General features: G+C 39.5%; 1 protein-coding gene across 5 annotated transcripts in view; it reads left to right on the top strand.

Moving 5' to 3' along the window:
- spir (spire) overlaps positions 1-13164 on the top strand; it is a 58982-nt gene that overhangs the window by 37158 nt on the left and 8660 nt on the right. For 4 of the 5 annotated variants that reach the window (XM_064679382.1, XM_064679379.1, XM_064679378.1 and 1 more), the window contains 7 exons: positions 1010-1127; positions 2045-2154; positions 4699-4816; positions 4895-4974; positions 9046-9176; positions 9828-9939; positions 10183-10315. In XM_064679382.1, the coding sequence (XP_064535452.1) occupies positions 1010-1127; positions 2045-2154; positions 4699-4816; positions 4895-4974; positions 9046-9176; positions 9828-9939; positions 10183-10315 (802 nt within the window). Of the gene's footprint in view, positions 1-1009; positions 1128-2044; positions 2155-4698; positions 4817-4894; positions 4975-9045; positions 9177-9827; positions 9940-10182; positions 10316-12340; positions 13152-13164 lie in introns of those variants that run through there. The other variant, XM_064679380.1, reaches the window with a different exon arrangement.

Raw genomic sequence — 13164 nt, 5'->3', positions numbered from 1 at the left:
ACATGTGTCAAGCTTTGAAAATGCCAGTCAGTCCCGCAGTGGGCAACAGACGGTGGTACCATCGAATGCGCAGCTGTCACAATGTTTTATCATTTAATTTTCATAATAATAACGAAATCAAGTGGAACAATGCCAACTGGCGTAGACCTAGGCCAGAGAGCCAAGATTTTGTTTTATAATCCCCCCCATCCAAAGGTTTGGCTAACGAGAAGAGACTTTTCGCGTGGGCGATCAGCTTTGGTGATCGAGTTTTTATTTTTCTCTGCTTTTTTTTTTGTTTTTTGTGGAGCGGGGAATTTGAAGCTTTGAGGTTCACGAACGCAATCTGGCGGCAGCTGCAAATTATTATTTAACGGCTTCTTCAGTTTTAGTGTTTTAACACTTTTGGCAAGTGCCCAACACCAAAGTGAAAGTGAACAATAGCAACTAAAACAAACAACAAACAACAACAATAACAATAACAACGTGTTGCCACTGCACTTTGGCGTTTGATGTTGTCATCGTTGTTGTGTCTTGTTGCCATCAAGTTAAAGTTGAAGTTGAAGCTGCCGCCTGCTGCTGCTGCTGCTGTTGCACCTGAACTCGAACTTCAGCAGGCAAAAACTGTAGCGCCCAAGCAACAACAATAACAACAAACAATTAGTGTTTATTTGCGCGTTGTTGTTTCAGTTTCTACGAAGCGTCAACTTCAGCTCCAATTAGAGTGCCAGTTTAATGAACTGACAGCGAAACCCCCCCTTGGGGCAGACCAACGGGCTGAGACAAATTGCTGATCATAGTAACCCTAGCAATAGAAAGGTCCAGAGAGTAGATAACATTGGCACTGCGTAAAGCGTATCCAGTTTTATGATCTCATGAGCATCGTACTGCGTCCTTAACCTTTGAATTTCTTAATAACTATATCGGGCTCACACGCCAGTGTTAATTAAAGTCTAGGTTGTAAACTTTTAACTATAATATATAAAAAGAATTATAGTAATATTAACATTCGTTTTCTTTATCATTACAGATTATAAGTGAACTGGCAGAAGTTGTTTATGCCGCTTTAGATTACAATTTTCCAGAGGACGAAGAATGCCAAATGTCGCAGGAACTTGAAAATCTGTTCCACTTTATGACAGCAGATGGTAAGTATTATTATATATTTCTTATTAAAGCGCACAAAATCAATTTAACAATAAAGCTAAAGACAAAAATATTATAGGAAATAATATTGAAGAAACATTAAAAACAAAATGAAAGAAACAAGCTTAAAGACAATTGATTTTAGGATTAGAATAATATATTGATAGAGAGGTACACAAATAGATAGATAGATATATAGAGGAAAATCTTTGTAAACTATTTTGCAACAATCTTTGCATTTGCGATAGAATATATGGGTAAACAGAAGTTCTTCGTATTAGATAGAAAATACACGTCAGCTTTAATTAAAATCTAGAAAATCTACAAAATTTCAAAAATTAAAAGTTTGTAGTTAAAATAAAATAAATAATCCTCAGCTTTGTATAAAGAGATTGTAACAATAAGATGTTCGATAACTATAGTAAACTCTGTAAAATTTTAATTCAAATGAATCAATGTCTCGTAACATAAATATATTAGTTTCATCAATTAAAAAATAAACAGCTTGTAATCAAGAAACACATGTCTATGGGTCATAGAGAATGCAAAAGTACTTGGAGTTCAGCCAAGCTTAATGCTTGAATCATCCATCAGCTGTACTACAATAATAACATTTACTCACTGGGCGCAACAAAGAAGTACAAAAAAAGTACAAATAAAGTCGTCAATCGCTCAGCTTCCATAAATAAAACTACTCTCACCCAAGGCCTTTCAAATGCGACAATCGCCAAATGAATCACTTAGGAACCCCCATATCATGGGTCGTACTTGGATATTGTACAATGCAACGTTATTTACTTGAGAAAATTAAAATAATATTGCAAATATCAAGGCTAAGGCTTAGATAACCAAATTCGTCACACTATGAATAACTCGCGAAACGATATTCCATTCATCCCAATTTAATTTCTTATTGCAGAAAACGACGATGACTGCATTGATGAGGGCATTGAGGAGGGGGATAAGCGCTGGGAGGACGAGTCCGAGGAGGAGCGCAACAATACCAAAGAACTGGAGCATATAATCGAGGTAAGTTAAAAAAAAACTCTTGACATTTCGACATTTTGGTAGGCGGCAGTTGATAAATTGCCAAAAAAAAAAAAAACCAAATCGAAAAAAAACACGAATGCAAATTGAATCAAATCAAAGTTTTGCCAGTTGAATTGAACTTTTAGCGCCGTGAGTCAGTTCCCATTACGTGTATACCCTGTTAAAACATGTTATTCAATTGTGGTGTGTTTAGTTATAGGTGGGAAGTAGGAAGGATGAGAGAATCTTTAATTTAATTTTAATGATAGCCCCCTTTATCCCCTTATCCCAGATACAATCCTTACAAATTGATTTGTCTAGCAATTTAAATCGTTTAGAAATTAGAAACGCAATTTTCTAATCATTTTAATTAAAATATTACTATTATTAGAAATACATTTTCAATTGTTAAGTTTACTGTTTAGGATAAAATATCGAAGAAGTTAGCAATATCGTACAGGGTGTTTTTCAGTCGTTCACACTTGAGCTTTCCTGCAGCCATTGGAGGTGCGCCGTCATTTGGGTAACCTTTTGACCAGGCTTTGACTGCTCCATTTGGCTTATATACATAGACATACATATCTGAGAGATATGGATATCCAGTTGCTGGCAGTGTGGGAAAACTAGTTTGGCGCACGTTGCATGGACGCAACAGCAATTGCACTTACAGTTAACCAAGTGAGGCGCACACTCTCAGATACTTGTTACCTGTATCTATGCGTTTGTATCTGTATCTGTAGCTGTATCTATATCGCGGCTAACCGCAAAACAACAAGCGCTCAGTTGGCTAGCTCAATTGCCCGGGTTCTAGATTACCCAGTCCAGACCAGACCAGACCAGATCTCTGCCAGGCAATTTCATATTGCGGCAGTATGGCAGATATTAAATAACCAAATAGCCATCACGTTGCGGCCATTTCGTAATAGGAAATCGCTCTGCACTTGATTTCACAGCTTAATGCGTTGTAGGAATTCACGTTGCACTGCATCCGCATCCATGCCATGCCAATCCATAACCAAAAGATCACGATCATTTGGTAATTTGGCATTCAGGCGTGTGATAAACAGCATTGCATTGCTGATTGAGCCCCCCCGGCTAGCATAATAGCCAAGAGACCCCCGGACCGCCGCTTCACTATGTTCCAGCTCAATGCGCATTTGCTCATCACATGGATCGATTGCAGTGGCAACAGCAACAGCAGCGCCACCTGTCGGCGCGTTCTACCCTCTCTAATGAGCCACTTTATAGAATTGACACATTACTGTCAGGCAACATTGAGCAGTGGGTTTCGAGTCGTTCCACCAAGTCAGCCAGTCGGTGGCATGCAATATTTTCCACTTGCCTGACTTTTCTAACACATTTGCGCCAAATGTTAAGTTTGGAGCATCTGCTATAAGCCTGGCAAAAGAAAAAAAAGCACTGTATGCACTGGCTATGCGATTCTTTCGACTGCTAGCAGGGCTTAGCATGGGTTATGGCCCAGTTAGACACGTTGTTAGCCCAGCTGGCAAGCTAATTAGAAAAGAACCTGCAGCTGTTGAAAATTTGCAATGGATTATTGTTAAGTAGATTAGTAAGCAAAAAATTCGAAAGGTGTATCGATAGATAGTTAAAGAAGACAATAGGCGCCAAGGGGCTTCAATTTTTTCACGATAGTTTCCTTTTTTGACAGAAGAGCATATTTTAAACGATCAACCATGAGATAAACCAGTAAACAGATTTAGTCGGCAGTTTCCGATACCCTGAACACTCTTCGATAGCTATAAAATTGAAGATAATTATCTATATATTCTCTTCAAGAAGCTACATATCAAATTTAGTGACTCTAGCTCTGCAAACCTAAGAACACGATTTCGATATCGATTTTTATCGATTAATTGAAAATATGGCAAGTTATCGAGCCCTAGGAGACCCTACGTTTAAAATTTCAAGTATCTAGCTCTTATTGGTTCTGTGATCGACGCGATCTAAATATTTTCAGAAAAAAATTACAATATTCCGGCAAATCATATGACAGGCATATATATTTTGGGTTTTAAAAAAATGAAAATTAATTGGGAAAAGATTATGTATTTCAAAGTAACATTTTAATATAAGTAGTTGAACATTTTTTAAAGGTAAACATGCCTATATAAAGTCACATTAATACATGGAACACAAAACGAATATAATTCCATTTAAGAATTTTTTAAATATGAGTAAGTATATATAGGTACAGGTAAAAAAACAAATTAATTATTTCCTAAACGGAGTTTTGTCATCTTCAGATAAATACAAAGTACTGCATCTATCAATCTACCGATCTATTGCAAAGTGCGTTTCCTCGTATTCAAAAATATTTGATAATATACACAACCTAACTAAAAAATCTCAAAAACAGATTAAATCTTATCCAGGTGATTGGATGGCACAGCTCAGAAAGTGTTCCTAAGTTCTTAACCCCCCTCTCTCTCTCTCTCTCTCTCTTTCATATACATACTATATTTAAATTGTTATTAAAAGCTATTTCCCTGGTTACTCAACTTTGATTAATTTTGATTACAGACCTGTAGAAACCATATAAAGCCCGCATTACCAGAGAACCATTACAAAGCCGTTTGTCGCGCCTTAGTAACGGAAACAATAGAGCTTCGAATATTTCTGCAACAAATCCTAAACAATGGTAGGTTACAAGACAACAAAAACTCGACTATCCCAACTTTGTATGTCCCTAATTATTTGTCTAAATATTTCTTTTTAGATACCGAAAAACTAATAAAGGCATCAGAAACATCTCAAAGCACGCAGTATGAGCTAGCGAAGCTGGGCTTCAACGACTGGGTAAGTCCCCTTCCAATCTTAAGCACACGGGCTATATCTTACATTCGATTCGATATGTTATGCAATATTTGAGGAAAAACCACTAATGGTCTTTAAAGTGGGCTACACAGCGAATCACGACCGACTCTTTGGCTGCTATTTTGGCGCACCTCTTCGAATCCACCGGCAGGCACCCATCATCATTATCATTACCATTATCATAGAGATCACGCGCAATGTTTCGGCTTTTACAGATGCATGACGGTAGGGGGGGAGGGGCGTCTTCCGTTTTAACCTCAACACGGGGCCAGGCGAAAAAGACAATACAAAAAAAAAAGTGAACCATTTCACAAAATTCACTTTTAATTTTAATAATCGACTCGCAGCGGTTTGACAGCTCCCATTATCCTAATGAGTTCGACTATGCGAGATACATTTAATGTGCGACACATTAGCGCCAAATATTTGGATTCAAATGCATATATATATATATATTTGTAATCGTGTTTTTTGTGTGACCTTTAAATAAAAAATAAAAATGTCGAGGCCGGCTCAGGAATTCGCTTGTGGTTGCTATTGGGCCTCCAAATCCATTGAGACCAACACGCAAATTGGCCAAGCACGCAAGCCAAATAGGTTTGTGGCAAAAAAAGAAGATGAAAAACATGGACAATCTTCAATGTGTTTTGTCAGTTTACAATTCAAGGTCTGTGGGTTTTTTGAGGCAGCTTGCTTGCTTTTTTCATATTAAAAGAGAAAAGAAGAGCAATGTTCAAAGACGATTATACCACATTTCTCTAAACATTCGACAATCTTAAGCATCTATGAAAATTTGCAGTTATAATTCCCAAATAGTTACAGCGTCGACTTTTGAAATTGCCCATAGACTGGAAACTCGCTAGAGAAATCGCTGACACAAAGTAAATGGAAAAGTATCTTATTTTGTATAATTATTGCTTACAACAATGACAGTTCCCAAACCTATCTAGCTAGTAGCATCAGTAAACGATCATGATTTGTATGTTTTTTCATTCTGCCTTAAAGCGTATCCAATATCCTGTTATGCCCGACCCGACAAAGTTACCTTGGGCACACGCCCCACACATCATTTTGCATGTTGATAAAACAGGAAAGAAAAACCGCAAAAAATAGGTTCGCGTGCGCTAGACTACATACGAGTCGATATCATATATCATAAATACAGCCAACCCATCCTAACTCTCAGGCCCGTATCAACGCCGTATTCGTAATTAAATCAACAAAAATTTGCATTTCGTTGAATGGCGCTGATTAAAAATCAGAAAAAGAAATATTATTATTATAATAAAATGAGGCGCAGTCCAATTGGCCAATTAATACCCATGACTTGTTGCGCAAAGACTGTATACAGTCCATTCATGGCACCCATAAAGAAGGTAAAGCTCCCAATTGCAGGCGAAATAAGTATTTATTTTACAGCGACTGCCTTTTGATGATATTTGTGTAATTCTTAACAATTGTAGAGTTTGATTAAAAACTGTGCCTGTTCTTATCAGGCAAAGCGAATGACTGACTGACGGTTTGTACCCATTGAAATTGATAAGGTTTCACCTCCTCTCTAGACTCTCTCTGTGTCTCTTCACCTGTCTATTGTTTATATGTCAACTCTTTTTCTTCAATTTTTATTCCCTGTACCCTATGAAAATGGCTTAAAGGGGTGTTTTAGTTTTGCGGCTTGTATGTAACAGGCAAAAGGAGGCCTCTTCAAGCGATGTCGACCCGCCTGTCTGTCTGACTGTATAAACGTCTCGACCTCGGGAACTATAACAACGAGAGATGTGATCTTTTGAATGTAGCTCTTCCTAGTTCACACACAGATTATGTTTATTTCAAATTATTAAATGTAAATATGTATTAAGGAAGTGCGAAGGTTTGTGATGACCCCTGAATGCTGGCTATAGGGTATTTACAAGTCGTACACTCCGGACTCTTGTTTTATTTTGAATTTTTTGGTAGAATTCAAACGCAACAAACTTTATATAGTCAGCGCTTTATCAGTTTCTCGGAAGCCAAACAGCCTTCAGAATGTCACACAATAAGTAGTTGATGCCTCTTGTCCCCCTCTCCCTACAGCCCGTCTGTTAGTTAAGACCGGAACGACAAACCCACGCGATATGCAGACCATAAGAAACGGTTTTCCGATCTGTTTGGCTCTTTTTTGATTGTTGCCCCGTTTTTGGATAGAGCTTAACGCTGGAATTACTGAAATTCTTTTGTTTGTTGCATTATTATATACATATTTCTTTGTGCTTCATGCTTTGCTGGACTTTTAGCCGAAACAGTTGCTTTGGAGCGGGTAACTCCCTGTTGTCTAGCTTGGGATTTCTGGAATAGGAGTGAGGTAATTACTTGGAAGAAATTAGATGGGATTACAGCATACGGTAAACTCTAGTGGAAGATTTGTACCTTAAATTCTTTTTAGAAATAACTTAGCTTGGCTCAAACGTCACATTAAAGAGTCATAGGTGCAATGCGCTAACCTAATTTTAATTAACGTGGCTTAAAAATCAAATAAAATGCATTGTACTTAATGAATTTAGTTGACTCTTAAGCTCATGGAAATCCCAATAGGACAGCTCTTCAATGGGTTTGTTGGATTAAGTGTTGAATAGAATTGGAACTTAACGCTGGCCTGGGGTACTCTTCGTATAAGAATTATATTAACTTCTTAGTCAAAAAGGTTTCTAGACCTCCTTTAAGCTATCACTGGCAACAATTGGACAGCTTGCTGATTCAACATTCAACTTTTGCCCCTCTTTCTGGTGCGTATAGTTTGTTAGATTGCGGGAATCTCTTTCACCTTTTAGCCGATGCTATCGAGCATATCAACATAAACTGCATTTTCCTAGGCACAGCCCTACATGTGTTTCGCTTTGCTGCTTAACATGCTAATGATGATGATAATGATAATGATGAGCTGCTGTTTTTATGCTAATATTCGTTGATGATGCTGCTGGAAACTCCAGCTACCCAAAAACCAAAACAAAAAAATTGAAACAAAATTTGAATTTTGCAAGCGCTACGCACATGTGCGATATTTCATGCAACATGGCAGCTTAACAACAAACAACAAACTGTTGCAAGCGCTTCCGGAAGCTGCCACACGTTGCCCATGATGCGCTGTTGTTGTTTATGCCATGGCTATTGTTGTTGCATTTATTGAAGCGCAACAACTACAGCCTAGCGCTGAATGCAACATTTGTCGACTTTTTTGCTGCCTTGTGTCGATTATGCGATTGTGTCCAAAAAACGAGAAAACATGTGCCGCGCAGCCTCTCAGCTTTGTGGGTGTAAATTAGCAGCCCAACCCCTCCCCCCCTTTCGGCACGATTATTTTGCATGTTTAATGAGCTGCTACAAAATTTATTGCCGCAAATTGACGCACTCGTTGACAGGAACAGGAAAAGCGACGCCGCCACCATGAAAAGTGAAAATGCGAATTACTGTTACATCTAGTTTAATCAGTTGCACCCAAACCCCGCTCTTCCCCCCCCCCCTCCCCCACCTTTGCCATTGTGTGCTGAATACGCTTCCTGCCATCGCACACACATCGAACACATTACTCATACGCACTGTTAACCTGCCAACTGCCAGGTGCAACTGCCACAACTTCCATCTGAAGTGTCAAGTGTGTGTGTGTGTATGTGTGTGTGTTCGTGTAATGAGCGGCGATTGGTTTTGAAGCGCTTGACTTGATCACAGCAGGTCTAAATTGTGGCTAAATTAATTTAAATATATTCACAACGGCGGAAAAAGTGAAAAGCCAACGAAGCTAAGTAGCTGCAACCCGCTGTGCGCCGCTGATTAAAGTGAGTGGCGATTGCAATTTCTAAGCCTAAACCCCTCCACACTTCTTGTCTCTGTCTTACCTGCTGCCTATCCAGCACGAGCTGGAACTCTGGAGAACGTTGCAAGTACGTCCACTAAACAAGCTGCAAATGCTTTCAATATGCATGAGTCCTAAGCTTAGTGCATGTCTGTCAATATGCTTAGAAATAACTGCATACATAAACAACTATAACCGACTTATTAATCTCTTTCTCTTTTCCATAGGCACGCTTCTGGGTGCAGGTTATCGATGAACTGCGACGCGGTGTTCGCCTGAAGAAGCGCAACTACGAGCGCACGCCCATCGAATACGAGCTGACGCCCTATGAGATACTTATGGGCGATATACGCGCCAAGTAAGTAGACACCTATGAAAATGAGTATAAGTGCTCTTGTCGGGTGTGCACGACTAGTAGATACTCTGTAGCTTAAATTGTACATATGCTTGTGTATAGAACGGAACCTACAAACCAAATTGGGTGTATCTTGCTCTCATAATTCCCGAACTATGTCTATGATAAATCGATATATATGGAAAATCAATATTTATGGATACTATGGAAATGTAATATTTATCGACATTATTGAAAATCGATATTTTAGAAAATCGATATTTATTGATATTAAGGAAAATCGATATTTATGTGGTATGCCATCCTCAGTGCAATTGTTTTTTTCCACGTTTTTTAAGGATATTATCTGCCATCTTTAACAAAACAATCTATTGAATTTACTAATTCGCCAGATGGGGAAATTTATATATTGGCCTTTTTTGGAAGTCAAGATATGTGGAATATATGTACAAATTCTTTCCGGATCCTTATTGATTCTATTTAAGTAGTCACATACATCAGTGTTCAGTAGATAACTATAACCTGTAACTTACTCAAAGAACACAAATAGCACGATCATTTATATACTCTTCAAAGAGAGTATCAAACCACAAAGCAGACAACTCTAATCAAATATAAATATTTGAAATTTCTCTTTTTTTCTTCTTACCACAGAAAGTACCAATTGCGCAAGGTGATGGTCAACGGTGATATACCGCCGCGCGTGAAGAAGGATGCCCACGCGATGATCTTGGAGTTCATTAGGTCACGGCCGCCATTAAAGAAGGTGTGTGTTGCGTTCCCAATGCCCATTTCCAATAGTCAAACAAATGCTTAATATGATCGTCCAATACTCCTATGTTCAACTATATTAACTGTCTCCTTCTATCGCGCTCTTTCGCTTTCAATTTGTGAATTTTTATGTTATAACACATATATATATATATATATATATATACATATATATATTTTGCTAAAATAAACCCATTCGTTTACTCTTTAATTTATGGCTTATGGATTTTAATTAAAGGCCTCGGAACGCCAACTGGGCCCACCATTGAAATGCACGCCCTCGCCCCGGGAGCAGCTGATGGAGTCAATTCGCCAGGGCAAGGAGCTTAAGCAAATAACGCCGCCCGAGACGCCACCACTTAAGGAAAAATGTAAGTGCAAATTTCCATTTAAATAAAACAGTTTAATTAATATATAAAGCCTGTAACAGAGTTCACTATGGCAACCCAAGATTTAAGAGTCTCTTTTAAAAAATCATAAAATGTAATTCAACTTGGAATTTTAACAAAAAAATCAAGAAATGCTGGCGGTGCAATATACATGGTTACATGGTTGTTTATACTGTTCACACTTCAAAATGCAGTCAATTGTTTGCTCTACTTAAATTTTCTTGACAAAAATTAAGTCAGTTATAGCTTGCGTTTATTTGTAAATTGGTATGCAGAATGAAAGTATATATTAATAAATCAATATCCGGCAGAAAACACGGCTGTTGAATTACAAAGATAAAGATAAGATATCTAAGATTAAATATTTGCTGCGCTGACTGTCAGCAAGTATTTGCTTAAACTTAATTTTAAGCCACAAAACCCTTCTTTTTTTGCCAGCGAACTCTGCACAGCTGAAAAAAAGAAGTCTTTTGATAAAAACCCGCCTCTTATGCATATTTGGTGTGTGGCAGAGTCAATCCCCTTCTTCTTGTGTTGTCATCAACCTTTTCCAAAAATTTTCCACGCCAACCGTTCATAAATTGTTGTCATACACATGCTGCTGCCTGTCAGCTCCTCTGCTGCTGTCCCTGTCTTCTGGGCAAAAGAAAAGAAAAAAAAAGAGAAAAACTTGTTAGCCACGAAAAGTTTTCACTGCACTTGTCGGTGCCCCATTGTCCGCCCCTGTCTAACTCGTAACTATGTCTGTCTGTCTGCCTTTCTGTCTATGTTTGTGTTTGCTTGGCCAATTGCCGTTGCTGGCATGCGCATGCCAGCATAGATCAAAAACGGCAACATTTTCCAATCGCCTCTGCTGAAGGAAGCGTGCAAAATTGTGACACACAAAGATAGCGACAACGTTGCAGCGATGGCAGCAACAACAACAACAACACGACAACCTCAAAGACGACGACAACGGCAACGATGACGATGAAGATGATGATGACAACAACTCTGCCTGTGGCTGCCGCTGCGGCTGTGTCTGTGGCTGCGGCACCGGCGCTATGTTTGTTTGTCTGCAGTGAACTTTTGTTTGTTTGGCTCTGCTGCAATCGCTGCATTCGTGCAACAGAGGCCGAGTGAAAGACGGTTGCGCGTTTGGTTAGATTTTCGAAAACCAGTGTTGCATACCCCTTTGAGCTGGCTAGTAAATGGCGATGTTAATGAATCAGCCTAAAAGCATGCAGCGATTTTTGTTTATTTTCTGTTGCCTAGTTTTTTTACACAATGTTGGCAGTTGAGGTATTATTTTAGTGTCGAGTTCCACTGGAAGTACATTGTGGTAAATTAATCAGTTAAGCTAAGTCCTGAGCATTTCGCCGCCTGGCTAACATGGTAGTACGTAGATGCTCCTGGTATCTTGGCATATTAGCTGTTTGATCATATACCAACGAGCAATACAGATCTCTACCTGATTATTATGACCTGTTCCTTTTATTCACCTACTGAGCAGCACAAACTGTTGCTGCCGACCTTGTTTTGTAAAGATAGCTTGTTTTTAACCATGTGAACGATATCTTTTACCATTTTACCCGTGTATCTGTACAAATCAATTAACATTGAACCCCAATAAATTTGAGCCAATTACACTGTTTAAGCTTAAAATAGCGCATAAAAAAATACGGCTTAAAAATAGCTTTAACGTACCTTAGCGCAGCCCATTCACTTTCATTAGCTTTAAACATAATCTAACGCACAGCTTTACGCATTATTCTTTAATGTGTTCTCTTTCTGCGCGCTCCCTTAAGCGACGTCACCAAAAGTAGCCGCTCATCAAAACTAATGACGTAACAAAGACAAACAGCGATAAATGTTAAATGTCAAAACAAAACAAAGCGTGCGCTCTCTCTGTCTCTTAATCTGTCACCCACTCTCTTTGCGCGACGCATGCGCTTGGTGTATAAAGCTTTTCGAGCTCAAGTAAATGCGTTGCTGAGAGACAGTCGACAGTTTCGTGTTAAGCTTCGGCGGTGTCGCTACGTGTGTTGTGGCTGGCCGCAGGCGACGCGTGGCGCGGGTAAAAATGAAAACGACCTGATTAAGCAGTTTAATTGAAAACTACTTGTAACAAAAAGTATTAAAAACGCGCGTCGCGCTGCCAAACGACTATCAACCAGTCAGTCAGTCATTCAGTCAATTAACCAGACAAGCACAAGCACAAACACACGCACACGCACACACCCCCAAAAATGGGACAACAACTGTTAGCCCTACGGTAGTGGGGTTGGTTGCCTGTCGGATCGATAGCCCGAATGCAACCGTGCAAGAGTGAAAAAAGAAAGAAAACACAAATCAGGAGAAAACAACAAACGTGTTGTGCAAAGTGAAGTGCCCTGAAAGTAGAGCAACAGCTCTGACAGGCGGGGCGGCAATTTCCTCCACATGCAATGCAAAGTTTAAGCCAACTTTCTTAGCCAAAAACAAAAAAAAACGAAACCAACACTCGAAATCGCTCGCTGCGCACAAATGGCTGCCAAACAACAAACGACGCCCAGTGCCAAGCGCTCAACAGCCGCTGCAGTGTTCAGATCGCATCACGTCGTACGCAACGCGGATGTCGTTGATGTTGCCAGCGATGCGTCGCTCTATTGCGGCCCCGAAACGGAAACCGAGACAGTTGCTGCCACACAGTTTCAGTCGCAGTCGCCGTTGCAGTCACAGCCGCAGTCGCAGTCGCAACCACAGCCAACGCCACGTGCTGCGCCGCGTGCTGCCGCCACTGCAACCGCTGTCAATCCGCCAACACCAAAGCCCCGTCAGGCTGTCAGGATATCAAAAGGTAGCAGCCAAGT

The sequence above is a fragment of the Drosophila montana genome, unplaced genomic scaffold, assembly GCF_035044405.1.
Source record: "Drosophila montana isolate Dmon_TW-CO22-7 unplaced genomic scaffold, ASM3504440v1 contig_1_1, whole genome shotgun sequence".
Taxonomy (NCBI): domain Eukaryota; kingdom Metazoa; phylum Arthropoda; class Insecta; order Diptera; family Drosophilidae; genus Drosophila; species Drosophila montana.
The sequence above is the reverse complement of the archived record's forward strand: the minus strand, read 5'-3'. Positions and strand labels throughout refer to the sequence as shown.